The sequence below is a fragment of the Epinephelus fuscoguttatus genome, linkage group LG20 (genome assembly GCF_011397635.1).
Source record: "Epinephelus fuscoguttatus linkage group LG20, E.fuscoguttatus.final_Chr_v1".
NCBI classification, from domain to species: domain Eukaryota; kingdom Metazoa; phylum Chordata; class Actinopteri; order Perciformes; family Serranidae; genus Epinephelus; species Epinephelus fuscoguttatus.
Genome location: NC_064771.1, coordinates 9,348,377 through 9,368,699, shown reverse-complemented (window position 1 = coordinate 9,368,699; position 20,323 = coordinate 9,348,377). Strand labels below are relative to the sequence as shown.

General features: G+C 40.6%; 1 protein-coding gene across 3 annotated transcripts in view; it reads right to left on the bottom strand.

The window, feature by feature from the left end:
* itgb4 (integrin, beta 4) overlaps nt 1-18,288 on the bottom strand; it is a 30,733-nt gene extending 12,445 nt beyond the window's left edge. The window contains exons 1-24 of one of the 3 annotated variants that reach the window (XM_049562770.1): nt 18,052-18,288; nt 10,815-10,897; nt 10,018-10,100; nt 9,669-9,770; nt 9,320-9,524; nt 9,127-9,223; nt 8,838-9,009; nt 8,315-8,575; nt 8,103-8,192; nt 7,843-7,962; nt 5,787-5,954; nt 5,601-5,677; nt 5,249-5,457; nt 3,943-4,046; nt 3,767-3,862; nt 3,428-3,560; nt 3,101-3,226; nt 2,319-2,437; nt 2,198-2,231; nt 1,897-2,091; nt 848-951; nt 695-753; nt 503-526; nt 234-382 (exon numbers count right to left, since the gene is read on the bottom strand). In XM_049562770.1, coding sequence (XP_049418727.1) covers nt 234-382; nt 503-526; nt 695-753; nt 848-951; nt 1,897-2,091; nt 2,198-2,231; nt 2,319-2,437; nt 3,101-3,226; nt 3,428-3,560; nt 3,767-3,862; nt 3,943-4,046; nt 5,249-5,457; nt 5,601-5,677; nt 5,787-5,954; nt 7,843-7,962; nt 8,103-8,192; nt 8,315-8,575; nt 8,838-9,009; nt 9,127-9,223; nt 9,320-9,524; nt 9,669-9,770; nt 10,018-10,100; nt 10,815-10,890 — 2,803 coding nt within the window. In that variant the 5' untranslated portion in view covers nt 10,891-10,897; nt 18,052-18,288. Of the gene's footprint in view, nt 1-233; nt 383-502; nt 527-694; nt 754-847; nt 952-1,896; nt 2,092-2,197; nt 2,232-2,318; nt 2,438-3,100; nt 3,227-3,427; nt 3,561-3,766; nt 3,863-3,942; nt 4,047-5,248; nt 5,458-5,600; nt 5,678-5,786; nt 5,955-7,842; nt 7,963-8,102; nt 8,193-8,314; nt 8,576-8,837; nt 9,010-9,126; nt 9,224-9,319; nt 9,525-9,668; nt 9,771-10,017; nt 10,101-10,814; nt 10,898-13,435; nt 13,855-18,051 lie in introns of those variants that run through there. The other 2 variants (XM_049562771.1, XM_049562769.1) reach the window with 2 other exon arrangements.
* Between the last annotated feature and the right edge of the window lie 2,035 nt (nt 18,289-20,323).

Here is a 20,323-nt window from a genome sequence, read left to right as displayed (position 1 = left end):
CCACAGTGTTGTTGAAACATAAACACATGTAGAGTTACAAATTGGCTATATATGAAATTTAGAAATATAACATATCCATGGTTTGTGGAAGTGTACAATGCCAATATTTAACCTGGTGACTGGGTGTGAGATAATACAAGCTTCAGTAAAGATGAGGAAGTGATTATATTAACATTGCTACAAACTGTACAGAATTTTACTTTCATCCACACACAAAAATAGTTAACAATCACCTCTGTCTGTGGCCACAGTGTAATAGCCGGGCACCACTTTGAGATCACGAACGTTTCCAGACTGGACATTTTTCTCAGTGAGTTTGACAATATCAGGGTAGCTACTGCGGGGAGCAGCTAAGACAGTGTCCATGATGGTGTAGTCCTGCCTGAAGAGCGCAGGAGGGGTACAGAAATTAGACATGCATGACTTAGGGTTCTTCAAAAGACAATAAACTCTGGTGTAGTCTGGTGTATTGTATTGTAGTAATCCATACATCCAATGTTACCTTTTTCCGGCATTTCTCTGCATTCTGCAAGAACCAAAACAAGTAAGTGAGAGAACAGACACATCATTTCCTAATTAGTTTTAATTCAGAGAATATTAAGAATACTGTATCTTAAAATAACCACTGAATGCAGTGCAAAAACAATTAAGGAACATAAATGTGTGTAACATAATGTAGTTTAACACATCTTACCTGAATGCAGTTTTTTGCACCTTCTGGGCGCCAGGAATTTGCTTGTACAGCTCATTTAGCTGGATGACAGAACATATACAATACTCAGTGACAGAGTCATCATTGATATACAGATGTGTTAATGTGCCCGCTGTTCAACAAAAACACACTCACGTTATCGGACACGTCCTTGCGGAGCTGTTCAGCGTCTCTGGATTCGGGGCGAGACAGGTTCTCGGAGAACAACCTGTTGAGTCGGAGGGAGATCGGGAACTGGACTACAAAGAGTAAGAGCAACAATGAAAAGAAAGCAAACAGAGGTTAGAGTTGTAACTTTCATCACTTAAAGGGAAATGTCTACTTTTCAACCTGAACCCTATTTCCCCACATTTTATGTCTCAGTGACTAATGGAAATGACATTGGTCCTGTATTGAGCAAGACTGCTGCAGGCTGGCAGCGGCGAAACAGGCTGCAATGTTACCACTTGAGGCATGTATGCACCGTTTATTTACATCCACTTAAAGTGTTTGTTTTTGCCACTGACAAGCTCAGATTGTTATTCTAAGTGTCTGACAATGGTATGGAAAAGACCCCTACAGAGATAGACCTGTTTGTAAAGGAGCAAGATCCTTTAAGTTGAACCAAAAATAGCCCCGAAACTACCACTGCCAAAGCCACCAGACTCCATTTCAATTAACAGTAATTTTACCGTGTATGGATGCAGCATATCTTCATATCAAACTGGGTAAATTAAGGGTTTATTTCAACCAAACCAGAGCTTGTGAGTGTTGGAACAGTGAACAGATGAACCAAGATGGTTTCTGTGAATTTTATTTTGTTTTTGTCAACTTTGAAAGCATTATGTTTTACAATCATAAATGACTGTTTATTTAAATGGAGTCTGGTGGACTTGGCGAAGGCGATTGCAGTCCTGTTTATGACTGAACAAAAAGCATGGGATCCTTGCCCTGTGAGATCTATCTCTTTAGGCATCCTTTCCATGTTGTTGTCAGACACTTAGAATAATAATCAGAGCCTGTCAGTGACAAAATCAAACACTTTCAGCGGACGTAAACTGATGGTGCCAACATGCCCAATATGGTTATATTGCAGCCTGTTTTGCTGCTGCTGGCTTCAGTGCTCTCAGCCTTACCCCTAACTTCTTTAGCTTAACATGCAGTAGGTCACTATACTGCGGTTGCTTAAACTTTTGATCACTTACTTGTCTCTTTAGGGTTGGGTTTAATCAGAGCCTGAGGGTGATTTGGTGGTCGGTGTACATTATCCGTGACCTTCCAGCGAACCACATCGGTTCCTTTGGGTGGGCCGGTCCTTACCATTGGTGTGTCCAGGTGGTCTGAGGTGAGCAGAGACTGGCGGAGCAAATACTCATCTTCCTTGAAGCCAACCTTGCGACCTGGAAAGAATGCAACACAAGGCGACTCAAATTCAACATGTTCCCAGGTGGCAGGATGAGGCATTTGAAGCAGTAACTATTACATGTAATATGACAAAAGCCTCACCTCTATTACAGCAAGGCAGCAGGGCAAGACAGCTCTGTGTCAAGAGAAGACAGAGGGCATTATTTCCACTGAGCCTTAAACATATTCATTATTTATGAGGTGTAAATGTGAGTGTTTATACCTGACAGCAGGTTTTGCAGCAGGGGCAGAATTTCCAACAGCAGAGCAGCAGGAGTGCCAGCAGTAATAAGAGGAACAAGAGGAGTGGGAGCAACCACAGAAGGCTAGCAGCAGGACAATCTAAAGATTTGCCACAAAAATTACAAAAAGTTAGAAACTCAACAAACACATAGAACAGTGCTGCCAGAGGTTTTACTGGCTCACATCTTTACTCCTGTTCTTAGTCATAGCGCTATTTCCAGTTAGCTACTTTCAGACAATTCCAGTCTTTGCAGACAGCGAGCAGTTGCCAGTGTCTGGCCATGCGTATAGTTTTAGTTTTAATTTAGAGAAAATAGTTCCTACATGAAACTGCTCACAACAAGGTTCGTGGGTTATCTTAAATAACCCGGTCATGATTTCTGGAAAGACACATTGAGTTTTTCAAATGTAATTTTTTTGGCTCTTTGAGCACCACAAGTTGAGTGCCATCTAGTTTCATTATGCTGGAGAGAAGGCAGGCCTCTACAGCTGATTTTTCCAACACTCAGCGACTCACACCAAAACCATCCAGATTTATAAATAGCACTACTGGTAAGGAAGAATATGTATCTTTGATTCTGGCATGAACTATCCCTCTAAGATATCTATCCTCCACCACCAATACAATGGAAATAAATGGGTTAAGAGAAAGCACCTTCCAAAACACAAAATTACAACAGGAATGTGTTTTCATAAGTGATACATGAGTTGCTGAAATGACAGCACAGAGCATATGTGATGCATATCTAACATGCAGCTCACCTTTCTTTTCGAGCACCTGGACCTCCAAGTCTTTGACATTGCGATCTGCAGAGTTTTCGACAGTGTATTGGTACGTACAGTCATCATCCTCGTCACGGAAACTGCACGAATCAAGCACCTTGCTCTCTGAAAACACATACACAGACGCACATATGAACTGTCATCAAGTATTTTAGGCATTACTGCTATAGTGTCAAAGAGGCATCATCGTCATAATCATCATCATTATAACCTAAAGGAAGATGATGGATGTGGGTGTGCAGAGAGTATCTGAATAATTGAATATTCAGCAGTGACAGTCATTTCGCTCCTCTTAGATGTGTTTACCTTCTTTGAGTTCATCCACAAATTTAAATTTGAAGGGACACTTTTTACACTCCTCTGGATCTTTCTTCTCTCCTGTCTTCCAGGCCCAACACTGGACACAACTCCTTGTAGCCTCGCACACGCCCAACTGGGCCTAGGTAGGACACACACATGCCCACATACACATCAAAAGGGGGTCGGCCAAGATGGTATTATAAACATTATCGGGTATGATATAAGGCACCCGGTGCAGTTGAAAAAGCAAAAAAACATGAATAGAAATTATGTTGCAGTTGACATATAGTAGCCTATATAGTGGCGAGTCATTAATACGTAGATTTAAACATTACATCTACACACCTGGAAATTTGACTCACAGGTTGCAGTCATTTCGATACCAGAGTCGGGACACTGACAGCGGCCACACAAGCATTTACCTCGCCCGTTGCAGATACCCTGGTACAGATACAGACACAGTTAGGCACCTACTGACATGATAACGTAATGTACAAACAAAAACTGTTGGGTCTACTCACGCCATCATTATCCAGACAGGTCAGGTTGCTCTTGGGACACTCGCAGGCATCTCCCTCCCAGCCCGAAGTACATGCACACTGACCCATAACGCAAGAGCCACGTTCTGATCAGAGAAGAAAGATTTGCCTGTGTTATTACCACGCTAAGTTGTGGGTGTGGGTGTGTGTGTGTCTGTGTGTTTGTCACATTGGAGTTGACCTCAAGAACATCTTCAATGTGACATTAAAGTTGACCTTTGATCTTTTTGATATAAAATGTCATTACTTCAACCTTTTATTCTATCAGACATTTGTGTGAAAATATGTAATAATTAGCACATGCTGTCTTACATCATCGCAAAAAAACTGAGGCCACAGTGACTTGACCTTTGACTCCAAAGGTCATCATTGAGTCCAAGTGGATGTTTGTGCCAAATTTTGAAGGAATTCCCTCAAGGCGTTTTTGAGATATCGCGTCAGAATGGGATAGAAGGGCATACGGATGTACAGACAAAAGGACAGAGGGAAAACCTTAAAACATAAAGTCTCTGGCTACGGCTATTGCCAGCATGGAGGTATAAATATAAAAAACAAAGCTGCATGATTCAAACTTTATTTGAACAGTTTTTAAACTTGGCACTGATTGGTAAAGTTATATTGCTCATCAAATTACCAACGTGTCACTTGGTGATTAGTTTAAAGATATTTAGGGAAAAAATAAATGAGAGGACACATTACAAATGAGTGTTTCTCCGAAGCTGTTTGACATGGGCTGGAGATGGGCTGCTAATCCAGCATCTGCTATTGTGTGCTCACATTTTTTTGTGGATAACTTAAGATCCAGATGTTAAGGAGGTTTTTACCGTGATTTGCAGTAGTCTCTTCCTCTCCACAACAAATGCAGCCGGTGATTAAAACCAGTATAAACACTGAATAAAGTTGTTTCACTTTAAAAAAAAAACAGCGTTTTTCTGACGCTCTTGTGGCAGTGGGGCTTCTAACTACAGTGGTCAACAGGCCCAACAGGTTATGGCCCTATCTAGAGCCAGTGTTTGGTTTGTCTGTTCTGGGCTACTGTAGGAACGTAGCAGGGCAACATGGCTATGTCTGTGGATGAGGACCCGCTCCCTGCGCAGATATAAATGGCTCATTCTGAGGTAACGAAAACATGATTCTGATTTCCAGGAGATTATGCACAAAAGAAAACATACTTGTTATGTTCTATTCCATGTCTGCCAATATATCCCCCTAAATCCTACACACTGGAGCTTTAAACAAAACACTGGCAGCTCTATGTTTAGTAGGGTGATTTTTTTTTTTTTTTTACCATTGCAGAGGAAGCCTCCAAATCTTGGACACTGAGTCTTGTCGTACTGACAGTAAGGTCCTTCAAACTGTTCTGGGTTATGACACACACAGGTTCCACACACCAGGCAGTCCCCACGGCCTGAGCAAGGCTCCTTCATGCCCGGACCTATACACTGGCTGTTGTCATTAGACGAAGTACTCGCTGAGCAGTTACAGAATGTACCCACCCTGAAGAAGACACACGGAAAAAACAAAGAGAAAAACAAACAAATTGAACCTGGAGCAGTCCAGCAGTTGGTTGAGGAGCCATAACCCAGGTGACAATATAGTGTTTTATTATTCTTTTTAAGATTTAATAATGAAAGTCTCACCAGTCATCATAGCACTCACACCTCCCACACACCAGGTCTCCGTTGCCGTAACACCTGGGTGCCTTTGGGGTGACGGACTGGAGAAAAAGATAAAAGAGACATTAAGATGAATATACCATAACAACGTGTGAGGAAATGACTTCATCTCAGCTTTTTGTGCACTTTGATGTTAAACCATGCGTCTACCTGCTCGCATTCGCAGGTTGGACACAGAACTGAGGCCTTAATGTTGAGGGCAGCGTTAAAGGTTGTAGGTTTTACTCTCATTGTCCCCTCTTTTTCATCCTTAGTCCTCTGACAGACAGGCTGCTCATCAATCATTCGCTGGGCTTTGACCAGCATCTTGAATTTCCCCTGGAGACCGCACACACACACACACACACACACACACACACACACACACACACACACACACACAAACACAGTGTTAGGGCACGTGTGCACACTTCGCATTCAGCTGCATGAGTCCTAACATTAACAGGGTTAGACCAACAAATTACAACAATATTGGACTTCATGACAAAAAACAAATAGCCTGTAAAAGCTGACATAAAAAACAAAACCAGCAATTTGTGTAAACTAATAACTCATTTGATGGTGGCAATGTAATAACCAGAAATAAAGCAGAGTTACTGCCTCGCGGTTGTATGCTTCTGCGAACCAGTCAAGTTACAGTTTACATCCATGTCTGTTCAGACTCATATGTAGCCATGACAGTTAACAATGCTTCAAATATGGATGTTGCTGCAAAGAAGCTATTCTAAATTCTAAAAAATGGATGCTTCACACACATCAACAGAGAACATCCACACAATAAGCACAGTTTCAAGGTGGACACTCAAGATTAAAGTCACCAATTCAGTATCATTGAATAATGACCACAAAAGTGTTTCTGCAGAACATTATGGTGTTACATTGAAGTTAACCTGTGACTTTTTGGATATAAAATGTCTTCACTCCATCATTTTAACCTATTAGAAATCTGTGTAAAAATTCAGTCAAGTTATTGCCTTAAACATGTTTTTTGAAGTCGCAACGACCTTTGACATTTGACCATCGAAATCTTGTCAGTTTATTATTTGAGTAGAAATGGAGATTTGTGCCAAATTTGAAAATAAATCTGTGCTACATGTTCTTAGGATAAGGCATTTACATGAATGGGACAGAAGGACGGAAGGACATACGGACAGACAGACTGACAGATGGATAGATGGACAGATAACCTGAAAACATAATGCCTCTGGCTGTGCTATCACTGATGCAGAGGTACAAAAAACCCCTAAATATGACCCCAAATTACAGAGATATCACACTGGACTAATATTATCCCTTGACTTCTGAGTTTGGCGAAATGTGGTGTGTAATTTGTGCTGGAATTTTTACCTAACAAATTATGGACATCTTAAATGTGCAAGCCACAGACGACCTCCTCAGTAATTATAAATAACCAGAGTTCTCCATGTAATACAGCTCTGTGTAAACAGGGTTATAGACAAGTGTTCAAATTTTGGTGATAGACTGAATCTCTGGAAACAAAATGACTAAATTTGAGGAAACATTGAATTTGCATTCTACATTTCTCCGAATTCAACACTATTTTAGAGCAGTTGTACCTGATAATGTTTACATATTTAGTAGAGTGAGAAGGAGAGATAGTACAAATCTATAAATGCTTACAATGCCAGGATGTAGTTGAGGTATTTGCTTTTTGTTTTTGTTAGATTTCCGTTTGATCGGTTTGGTGAGATAGCCTCTTTTTTTGGTTAATGATTAGAATAACTTTTATTTTTCCTGTGTAACTGATTAAAGCGTGCCTTAGACAAATGTTGCAGTACTGTAAGAGGATATTTTTTTATAATGGATATGATGTGATAACAGAGATTGTTGTTGTGTAATAGTTGTGGATGAATAAGAGGATAAAGAGAAGAAATGGAAACTGTGCTGTGATGTAGGATTTGCCTCATTTTTTAACTTATTTCATTATTTATTATCTTTCCTTTTCCGATATGAATGCATAATAGACAGAAATAGGGAGTGAAATGCACAGAGTTGTAATTCTCATCCCGAAAATCCTAGTATTGCCAATAAAAAATATATTTAAGGAATTACAAGAATTAATATATTGGTTGTCAGCACAAATGATCTATCTAAGTAAGGACTATCAGCTTAAAAAACGTGATCTTCTAAATCCATGTATGTTTGTGTGTTTTACAAGATGTTTCCATCTTGTTTTTCTTCTTACTACTGATCCAGGGTCGAGATTAAAGTCCTTGAAATCTGAATAGACTCCACTGGACAAGTACTGTGCCTCGAAAGCCTTGGGCTTGTCCTCTGTACGGATGCTCATCTTAGAACGGATACTCTGTAAGGACATATTAGACATTCAGTAAAAAGAAGTTTGCGCAGCTGGTTGACTAAATTGTCTACAGAGTGCCAGCAATTGCAGAAAGACAAAAAACATCCTCTAGCACCTGGCAACTTTCAGAGAAGGTGAAGTTTTACCTTGAAGGCAGCCTCCATGACCTGCAGGATATTGGATGAGTCTTCTTGCAGCAGACCGACCTCAGCAATGGGGAAATACGTTTGCAGTTTCTACACAGAGGAGGGCATACAACACAAACAGTAGATCCATCACCTAAACTCTGACCCTACACTTGACACCATGTTTTCAGAAGATAACATCGATGAAAGCTGAACGACTAAAGCCCACAAACCTTGTAGTAGGTGTAGGAGTGGTTGGTGACAGCAAAGATGGGAATGATATTGTGTTTGCCCAGCACTCGGACCAATGTGGGTATTGAAGGGTAATCCTGATTTGTAGCGTTTTTATATTTGCCGTCCTTGATGTGGCAGAGCTCGTCATTGCGCTTCAGGATGCCTGACAGCACGTTAGCACCGTCAGATTCGTAGTGGAAGGCTGACTCAGTGGAGAACACCAGGAGATGCGTTGCGAGGTCACGCCAGCCAATCTCATCCTAGAATAAGAATAACAATAAAATGGGGAAGTATTGCATTGAGCAAAAGTGCAAATTATTGCTTACGAACTCAACATTTCATTTCAAAACTTATACGCGTTGATGTTTAACAGAGAATTAAAAGGTCTTTATTCTGAGAAAGATATGGGGGTCATTTTTGGTGCCTGGGATTTAAACTCACAGGTGTCTGGTCACAAGTCTATTTCTGCCACCTAAATTTAGGCAGAGCAACATCTGTTTTGTATTTAGAATTCTGACTAACCCCACAAACTGCAGCCTGTAATATGGCATCAAAACCTCCCTCAGGAGCATCAAGGTTGCCAGATATTGTTTCGTTTTGGAGCTCAGAGTTGAAGAACGGCACGTCGGGGGTCAGCTTGATGACATTTTGGAAAGAGAATGGAGGGTCGCTGTTGGGCCAAGGCTTTCTAAGTCTGACAAGGTGGAGGGAGGATGGACAACATAGAAGAGAGAAGAGAAAATTGTTTATTTAGATTAAACTACTGTTTGCATGTGCTAAACTCTCTTCAGTGCATTCATGCCTCACTTACTTTTCAGGTCTCATGTCGGTCTGGGGCTCGATCACTTTGTCCACAAACTTTCCAAACCCAATGGTGGGGTCGTTTGACAATTCTTTAACCAATTCACCTACAGGAAATACATTCATCATCAGTATCATCGCATCAACTTACTCGACAATCATCACAACACTGGCTTTGCCCAAAAAAAAGAAAAGATGCTCACCCAGCTTTGTGCCCATTCTCTTCAAGTTGTCCAAATCGTCAGCCATGGAATTGGAGAAGTCCATAAGAATATAAAGGTCCAGAGGGCCTTTGGTTGGCGCAAACACTTCCACGTCCAGCAGCTTCTCCTCTCCTGGCAGAAGCTTCATTCTCAGCTGCTGTGGAGACACTTGAGACTGCGCAAGCGCTGTGTTGATTGATTGACTCTGAGCAGTGAGCAGGGCAATAAAGAAAGGAGCAAAAAACAGGGGGAAAGTTATAATTTCATTGTTTTTGGATTAAAACAACAAACATTTAAGACTTAAAATGGTGGAATGGTTGGAAGAGAAATGAGAGTGATGAAAACTTACTTTTTCTACCTTCATATAACCTGCAGCTGTGAGAATAGCCGCAGCACTGCAGCCATGGGCAATTATATTCTGGTGCAAGTCACAGCGAGGGCCAACAAAGGTCTAAGCAAACAGGAAGTTTGATTAGGGAGTTCTGCTTCTTTGACAATAACTTGCAGAAAATGTTAAAACACAAAACCTCTAGAATTTTAGGACATTAGCACCAGGGCAAAGTACATAGCTACCATCAAACACTCAAAATACTAATTAAGTATGCTAAAAAAGGGCAGCGTTTCTCTCCGAGAAATGCCACAGCCCTAATGTTTTATCTCTGGATTGACAGATTTGAATCCAATACGCCTGCTCTCACCTCCTCAAAGCAGTAGGCACAGTCTTTCCCAGACTGCAGGCATACTGAACAGCTCTCATCCCTGGCATCGAAGCAGTAGTTGGCTGTAGGGGAGGGGGAGAGCAGAGGGAGATCGGGAGGAGAGAGTGTCAGGAAGAGTCAGAGTCACAGAGAGGTATGACTCAAACCCATGAAGCATAGCTGGAATACCTGTGGTAATACTAAACAGACTTTGGCACATCTTATTTCTACCAGTAGTGTTTTAAATGAAACCAGTGCTGAAAGCAACGGCTCCATAATGGCGATAGAGACGTAAACGAAAGGTAGATAAATTAAAAGATGAAAAGGCCCTGATCTTTGTGAGAAGGATCTTCACATATACAAAAAATATACTGTATATCCTGTAGTCATTGGTAAAACTATACTGTATGCCTTATACGCATCAGTCTAAAACTGTGGGCTAAATGAGCTGTATTAAGTGTTGGGTGGCGTCTATTATTATCATTTTTAATAAATATGTATTATATTATATTTTTGATTTAACAATCAATGACTTAATTGATATAATGACAGAAATTTGTAAAAAAAAAACCAAAAAAACCCCAAAAACCCTCAATTAACAATATACCTCAGTCTTCAAATTGCTCGTTTCTTCTGATAAAAAGTGAGATGTTGAAAGTTGATGTGAAAACTGACAATATGGCAAGTGATTCATAGCCAACTGTCCTATTTAGGCTACTATTTGCATACACAATTAAATGGTCAATACATTCCTTGTAGTGAAATAAATGATGAGTTATGACTTATACTTTCCTCACCTTCAGCACAATAGTAGTTCAACAGGACGGCTAGTAGCCCGAGTCCCACTGACAGATGTAACGTCCATCTCCCCATCTCCTTCCTGCAACAGAAACACAAACAAATACATTCATATATGCACATGTACAGTACAACTAAAATCCACTGTTACAGAGAGAGAGAGGGAAAAAAGGCAGAGAGAAAGACTTTTCTTTCTGGTGATTGATGTCTCTGCAGACTAAGGTGTAACTTGAACCACCTGTACTTTCCCTCAGCCAAGCCCTGGAGAAAGGGAACAGGCCCAAACACCCCTCTTACCTTCACCTCAGTTTGTGAAAAGAGCTGCTTACTGAGAGCGATGATGCCTGAGAGACACTCTGTATTTTCAGAAAATAACACGACAATCAGCCTTTTTCAACAATAACTGAATCATTCTCCTTCTTTACCTCAGTGTGGACATAGTTAGTGACCAACATAACATTTTGAAGGGTCTGTTTACCCATATTATGTACAGCATGTAATTCTCAGTTACTTCTCGCGGTATCTAGCCATGTGGATAGTTTTAGTGCTCAAGTTAGGGTTGAGGCGGTGAACTGGTTTTATGGTAAACTGTGGTATGAAAATTGACAGTTATTGCACCGTGTACATTTGCTTATCTGCAGTATTGAAAAATCAATGACAAACAAACAGACAATCTCACCTAAATTTTGTTTTCCTTCAAAGGGAACATCGTTCCATTAAAAAATTATTTGAAGTTTCAATGATAAAGCATTTGTTAAGCCAAAAAACTTGTATTTTCATGCCTTTATGTGTCACTGTAACTGTTAATAAATAATACCCTATACTACCTTAGCTGAACTTTGGAGATATTTTTGAGATTTCTGCCTACAACCCAAAACAGTGGAGGTAAATGGAAATTCAGCTGTTTGTTGAAAACGCTGTCAACAGATTTCTTTAAGCTACTTTCAGCAAAAGAAAGAGTCAATTTGAAAACTGTTGTCATTAAGGTCCATTGATCACGCAGCAATGGGGTCTCTGAAAATTCATTTACTTCCATCATATTTGGATGGAAGCATACATTTTAAAGATAAACATTTCAAAACCTGGGAAAATAAAATGTTTAAAACAGTGGAGGTAAATGGAAATTCAGCTGTTTGTTGAAAACGCTGTCAACAGTGCATTTCATCCTGTTTTAAATTGGTGTACCATCTGCTTTTCTCATATAGCTAATTTCAGATAGAGACCAAAGAGCCTGTTGAGGCATGATAAAATATGATAGAGGATCACAACAGGAAGGGACCGATACAGGGTGGGACCTGGAAATATTCCAGGCAGCATGCTGTGCAGACTCTCCACGATAAACCACTTCATAATTTCATGCTGGAATTTCGGATAGAGAACAATCTGATAGATAGGAAGCTTCAGAAATTATTTCCACCAAAGACGGGAGGTGGCGAGTGAACAAAGGGCACTATGTGGCCCGAAATGTCTCAGTAATTGTCTCAGTGGGCAGATAACAGAATATGTGCCGCCACAGTGCACAAAAAAATGAGGATTTGTGCTCTGAAGACTCACAACTCCAAGAAGGAATTTCTCCTTGAGGCGAGAGAATGACCTGCCTGAGTTAAAAACACAGCCTGAAAACACATGGGAAAGGCACCTTAGCACCTTGCTGTGAACTTGAGCTGACTACAGGTGTGTGTGTGTGTGTGCATGTGTGTGTGAGTTCATGCAATGCGGTGTCACATAAATCAGTGGCCGAGATGTGTCAGGGGAAAAAAACAGAACAGACCAGCTCCTATCTTCCAAACCTGACCATCAGTCACGGAACATGAACTGTGAAGAGAAAAAGCACTTTGTGTTTTCCCTCCTTCTCAGACAAAACCATAGGCACGCAGGCGTTTATGACACTGACAATAAGCTGGGAGACACAAATTACAGTTTCAAAGAGACAGAAAATAGAACTGAGTCATTCATGCTGCTTTTCTTTGGGTCTGAATGACTCCGTGGCACAAAAAGAGGGGACATTTTTGCTGAGTTCAAAGCTATAGTCCTTGTCCATACAGACAACAACATGCCTGTCAGGTGAACATATAACCACTGGGTGTGGAGCTGACCCCTGCCATGACATCATCCATTAGGGGTGTGGGTCTTTAGGAACAGGTGTAGAGGTCATGCTCAGGGACCTGGCTTTGAAGTAAGCTAAATCACAACAACACACACCTGGAAATTCCAAGCCTCAAGACATTACGTCTAAGTCAGTACACGGCTGCAAACTTGCTTATATAAACACTGTTTCTCTACTGTTTGCTCTGGTCTAGGTTTTTTCACCTGCGTTGCATTGTAGTCTGTGCTTTGATGTGGGCAACAATGCAGAAAAGAATTAAAAAAAGATTCCAGGGAAAATAAGTTCTAAGCTAAATCTGTCCAGAGCTCAGTCTTGCAATTCTAAAGCCACATGGTGAGATATACAGTTACACAACGCACACTTTACAGCCACCTTGCTTAAATATAAACCAGCAGAATAATGAGTAAATTCTGAGAGGCTGAGACGGACACATTTAAGGTGAAGGGCATTGGAAACAATGGAGCACTTAGGAAATGTATGACTGGATACAAAGAGATTACTGATCAAACAAACCTCTTATTGCGCTCTCGCCCAGTCCAAGTCCAAAAGTCCAACAATAAATAAGAAAAAAAAAAGCTAATTCCTTGTTGCTTTTTTGACCCAAAGAGTTTAGGAAAAGTTTGTATCCACCTGTGAAAAGAAAAAAACAACTTCTTCTCCAAGTCCGTGTGTCCAAGTTCAAAGTTCCAAAAAGAAAAGACGGACAGACCTCAAGATTTTCTTGTCTGTCTTCTTGTTTCTGCCTTCCTGTACAGTCTGGTCTAGTAAAATATTGACTGATTTGCCCTTAAACTCAGCTGAACGAGTGTGTGTCTCCGCGTGTGCGCAAGAGTTGTTAAGTGTGTATGGGAGAGAGATAGGGCAGTGAGACTCAGAGCAACTGAGTGAATATGACTGTGTGTGCTGTGACTTGATCCCTCCTTTAGCTTCTGCGCACACGCACACCCACACCCACACCCTCACCCTCACACACACACTCTCCCTTCCTTCTCCAGGTGAGCAGCTGTGACGGAGAGGGTTAACTCCCTTCCTGTGGCTCTATCTCTTCCCCACCCTGTTAGAAGTTAAAAGCTCCACACCTCTGTGTGTCAAGGCCCCCTCCCTGCTGCATTCCACCCCAACAGGAGTTCACCTGTGTGGGCATGAGAGTGGGGAGGCAGGCCCCTCCTTCCATGGCCTCCTCCCAGGCTCTTGGGAGTGGCGCACAGAGCAGAACAGTGCCTGCAGGCTATGGGAAACGGCTTTGTGACTCCTGTGTTTACACAATCGTGTGCTTATACTAACGGGCACATTTTCTACTTGACAAATATTTAATATGAACATTATGATTGCCACATAAATTTTATCCTTTTTCCGGAGGTAAAGCCACTTCCTTCACTCTGTAGAAGATGTGAAGTGCCAAATTGGGAATCAGCATTCCTGAACAGACAGACCAGCATGGCACAGTGACCCTGACACTCAATCCTAGTGCTCACTGTGTTTAATTGTGTTTCTACAGCCTTTTACAAAGGAGCTTACAAAGCTAGAATGGACCGGATTGCTGAGACCTTTCTACAAGTAAAGATCCATGGGTTTAAATATCCTCTCACCATTTAGAGTGCAACAAGTTCTTCATCCTTTACAACGAAACAGGTCATTTGTCACTGCCTTACAAACCAACTCATTAAAAAAGCTTTCCAAAAAGACTATTATGTTATAAATGAAATGAGCGTTTTGTCACCACTGCAGTTAAAGGAACAGTTTGTCAACAACCAACGCACTCAGGGCACCTTACACATCGTATGTGGACGTGGAAAGTCCATGACCAAGCACGTCAATATGTGACAAGGTCGGAGTGAGAATGTGTTGTTTCCATCCATATGTACTGCAAATTTTACGGAAATTCACAAAATCGGCAAAAGAAAATGCACATTTATGCCCTTTTCTATCCACTATTGTTATGCAATTATTACGGGTAAGCTCATCGAGATAAGTCGCAGGTGGCGTCAACTGTTCAAGGAGGGGTCACTGCAGAAGAGGGTGCAACGAGATGACGTGATCAAAAGCGCACCAGTCAAACCCATGACACAAGGAATTTTTGATGTTACCAGTCAGGGGTTTTTTTACGCATAAATTGAAAATGTGCATTAAAACATGTAGCTGGAAACACACATGGTGTAAAAATTCAGTTGATGTGATACACACATTAAATGTTTAGCATGTATAGCATGAGAAATGTTACAAAATAAGCCTAAAACCAACATTCTTTCTTCTCAATCACATTTGTCTCAACAGAGTTTTGTTGGTGAATCATTTGTGGTTTCCCCTTGGCATTGATAACTGCTCTTGTGAAACCTCGTGGATACATCCACAGTATGAGTGTACTGCAAAGATATTCTGGCCTTCTAGACACTCAGTTATGTTTTCTCAGTTTGTTAGGGCTGATACTCATAGTTATGCAGATGATACACAGATGTACATTTCTTCATCAATCACCAGAAGTATCAGACTGGTAATAAATTGGTTCAGTGCATTGATTATATATACCAGTGGATGATATACAATGTTCTAATTTTTTTTTACAAGACACAGGTTATAATTAACCATTAAATTATTAAATGATCAGACTGATTTAAATTTGTTTCACACTGCTTCCTGTAGGTAATCATCTTTTTAATCTCACCTTTTCCTGTAACTGTAACCTTAATCATTTTTTGTTAGATAAATTTATTTTTGTTGCAATCTTGAGGAAAGTAGTAGGAGTTCCAGAGTCTGTCAGTGGTTGCGATATTGCTTAATTTCTCTGGAAAGTTCTCTACTCTTTTCTCCAGCAGACCACACATCAGGTGTTAAAGGTTATTCTCAATCACTGTGGCTGCACTACGCCCTATCACATACCTTATGACTGGACTCACACAGACTCAGATCATGGTGAACCTGTGACACAGATCTGGGATTCAAGGAGTTAACATGACTCAGAGGAGAAAACAGCCCTTTTCTCTTCACTGTACATACCACACTGGGCAATCTGAACAGGGACATACGCAGTCACGCTCCTAGCAACCAGATCTGGTTTGATACAATGACTAACTTCTTTCAAGGGGAACAAAAACCCTGCAGAAACAACTCTTCCCCCCTGCCTGGCTGACACTTTGGCAGTGATGCCAGTCTAAACAGCCCTTTCACATGTTGGAGGAGGAGCTGGAAGGGAGTAGCCCACCTTCTCTATCATTTCTCTAATTTGTGCAAGGGTTCCCTGAATGCCAGAAATAACTTTTCAGGCTTGATTTTTAAGCGTTCAGTAAACATGGGTAATGACACACGGCAGTTAATGAGGGGTTCCTCCCCAGATAGTCAAATATGACTGAATCCACAGTAAATCATATAAAATACAAAATATATGACAACATAGACAATGATGCCTGACACTGAAACCAAATTAAAAGCTCTCATTTCAATCATGACTGACAGAGAATCGCCCTTAAAATAGCTGTTGCCAGTCCTCATTTAATTTTTAATTTTTTAATGTTGAAAACATGACAATGTGAATTCCAGGGCACTTTTTCAACATTTAAACTGTGACTGCTATAAAAAATTGATTTTTAAACCAATAACCATATAGCAACCTTTCTGAACACTGTGTTGAATGAACTACTTTTCAATCTGGGATATCAGTGCATGTCAAAAATCCCTTGAGAGCATACATGAGACTACAGTGATCTCTTTCATTTAACTCCTTTTTGTACCAAACAGGGGCGGAGCCAGATGTTGTAAACATTCAGTGCTCAGCCCAAACCGAGGGGGCTACAGGGGCATGTTCCCCTAAGGGAGATTTTTTATCCATTTACAGGAGCTATACAGACTATTTCTCAAGCCATCTGAGATGATGGAATGTCTTAAAATCTGTACATCATTTGGGAAAAGCATTATTGTTGCCAAAAAATAATCCTGTAGAGCCTACATCCTATTTGGTAAATGGACCTGCACTTGTATAGCGCCTTTACACTATGAGTGACAGTTAAACACACATTCATACACTGGTGCCTGAGGCTACTGTCCAAGGTGCCGTCTGCTACTCAGTTTTTAACACACTCACACATCAATGGAACAGCCATCAGGAGTAATTTGGGGTTCAGTATCTTGTTCAAGGATGCTTTGACATGCGGAATAAAGGAGGTGGAGCTGGGTATCAAACCACTGATCTTCCAATTAGTAAACGACCCGCTCTACCTCCTGAGTCACAGCCACCCACCATTTGTGTCTAATTGTTCTCCAACTGTCATCGTCACTCTGAAAGCATAACACAACTAATGTTGAGAATAATTAGTTTTCACTCCTGTCACTTAAAAAGAAGCAAAAATTGTTCAGTGTCACTATTGTTAACTTACATAATAACAAAGGCAGGGTTGGGAATTTGACATTAACAGCAATACTACTCTTGAAACTATTATTTTAATATACTATGTTGGAGCAGAGTTCACAAAAAATGTTAAGATGCCAATTCTGCTACATTTGAATCCATCCCATTATAATCTGACCACAACAATGCCAGGTAAAGTTTGTTCTTCAGTAGTCCCAATTTAATATTTGGCCAACAGAAGAACAATTACTCAATTGTATTATATTTCTTTAAGGAATAACATAGTAAGAAACACAACATGGGCATGTATTATTATCTGAATGACACAAAATTGAAGGTATTTTAAAAGCCTATAAGGGGCTTCGGGGCTTTTACCTCTTTTTTTAATCTTTTTTCATTATATTTTTAAACTTGTAGGTGTCTGATGGCACCTTGGGGTTGTGGGAAAGCGCAGTTTTGTTTCCATGTAATCTGTATGTGAAAGTGACAATAAAGTCGAACTTGACTTGAGTTAGGACTATTTATATTTTTTTACTCAACTAAACAGCTATTGTCTACACTACTCTATTTTATGTATAAAGTACAATTATATTGCCATTGACCACCTGAAAGTCCTCAGTGGACCATAGAAACCTACCCACACACACACACACACACACACACACACACACACACACATTAGAACAGTACAGTAAGGACTAGCAGGTGTCACATATTTTGCATTTATCTCATCTCATTTATCTCATTTATTTATCTGTCCCATGCATAATTACCGCAAGACGTCACTTACTGTAAACAAGATGTCGTCGTGATGACCTGGATTCATTAGCAGAAGAGACGATCGACACACAGGCTGCTGGGAACTAAAACAATCCAAAAAAGAGGAGCTGTATAAGTTTTAGGATACAGTGTGAAAGCCTGAGAAGAATGTCTCCACTGTCAGCTACCCTTCGCTCACTTCAAACTAAGCTCAGTCTGTGCCCAGCTCCCCGCCAATTTACATGACAAAAACTGCACTTTTTGGATCAGTGAGTTCATTCAGCTCCTATAATGGCGTCTCACTTTTTTTCTTCCAACAATAAATCTGCCACAGTGAGACCGCAGGCTACCGCACACAGGACACCGGCGACATTTCAGCGTAAAGTGAAACATTTTCCAAGTGTGACACGAGAATAATGTTGAAAACACGACGGTAACATTGTATTTACACGGAAACAGGACGGTATGCTAACATTTTATAGCTTTAATTTGATAAATATAACAACAAAAGTATCATAAAGGGTGATAAAGACAATGCAAAGTGTTTAGAGGGGGTTGCGTATGAGTAATTATCCCCCTGTGACATATTTTAAGGCAACGAAATGCTATGCTAAATATCTAACAAAGGTAGGCTTATAGACTAAAAAATGTAATAAATAGTGATAAAGACAATACAAAGCGTATGTTAAGTTGCCCTACCCTTACTGTAAGAGGTAATACCTTAAAACCTTAACAGACACACACGCGCCTGAAGGAATAATTAACCATATCTTAGTATTTTGTTCATATTTCTAGTAAGTGTTGCGTAAACACCTACTGAGTCCAATGTGCGTGACGACAGCCGATGGATTGTTAGAGAGAAAGTTGTGACTTGTTCAGTACAAGCTGTTCATTGGGTGTGTCTCGTGGGCTCACCTGCACAGTCAGTGTGCGCGCGTTCACAGGAGCTACAACACTTGCAGTGTTGCGGATCCTCTAACGGTGAATAATCCCGGTAACATTCCTGCAGCAGGGGCATCCTGTGTGTCACTGAGTTTTACACTCCTTATTTTATCTTATGGGGAATACTAATCATACCTCTACTGATTCCAGTACAACTTGTGGAGAATGGGAATTTATTTACATAAATTGTAAAAGGTGCCTTAAAATATTCATCACAGCTGAGTCAAAGCAGGAATTAAGTATATTTGGGGTCCAACAGCTTTGCAGGGTACATGCGTCAACGATCCAGCTAAACATTAAAGGGATGGTTCACCACAAAATCAAACATACATATTTCTCCTCTTACCTGCAGTGCTTTTTATCAGTCTAGATAGTTTTAGTGTGAGCTGCTGAGTGTCGGAGATATCGGCCATAGGGGTGTCTGCCCTCTCTCTAATATAATGGAACTAGATGGCACTCAGCTTGCGGTGCTCTTAGCACCAAAATACATACATTTGAAAAATTCAACATCGATGCCTCTTCCCAGAAATCATGACCTGGTTACTCAAGATAATCCACAGACCTTGTTGTGAGCAGTTTCATGCAGGAACTATTTTCTTTCAACCAAACTACACCAACACTGCGCAGAAGGAAGCATGCATCTACTGCTAGCTCACCTAACACTTTGCTACCTAATGTTACAGCTCACCTGAGGAGGATGCCATTAACGTTTACACCGTGCACTGTTACAAGCGCGAGCCTCTCGTCCATGAGTAGATGCACACTTCCTTTGGCGTAGTGATACAGTTGGCAGGTGTAGTTTGGTAGAAAGAAACTAGTTCGTACATGAAACTGCTCACAACAAGGTCTGTGGATTATGTTGAGTAACCGCGTCATGATTTCTGGAAAGAGACATTGCTCTTTATTTTATTTATTTTGGCACTTTGAGCACCACAAGCCAAGTGGCATCTCTACAGTCAATATCTCCAACACTCTACATCTCACACCAAAACAATCTGAACTGATAAACAGCACTACAGGTAGGAGAAAAATGTGCCTCTGATTTTTGAGAGTGTAAATCTATTTTCTAAAGACCAGTTCTGTTTACATTACTTTTTGAAGTCTGTGGTTCAGGAGAAAGTCAAATTCTTAGCATGTGCATTGTGATTACCTTTCAACAATCAATCACTAATGTGGTTCCCATGAGGGAACCATCTGATAAGCTGGAAGCTCACATTGTATTTTCTCCATCTTCAATCATCCCAGCTGGGAGAGTATTTATTTTCTCTAATTCTGTGGAACTGAAGTGGAACCAAATGTGGATGCCACCTAAGCATAACATGTCAGACAGTGTCTTGAAGACAGACTGCATTTTTTTTGTA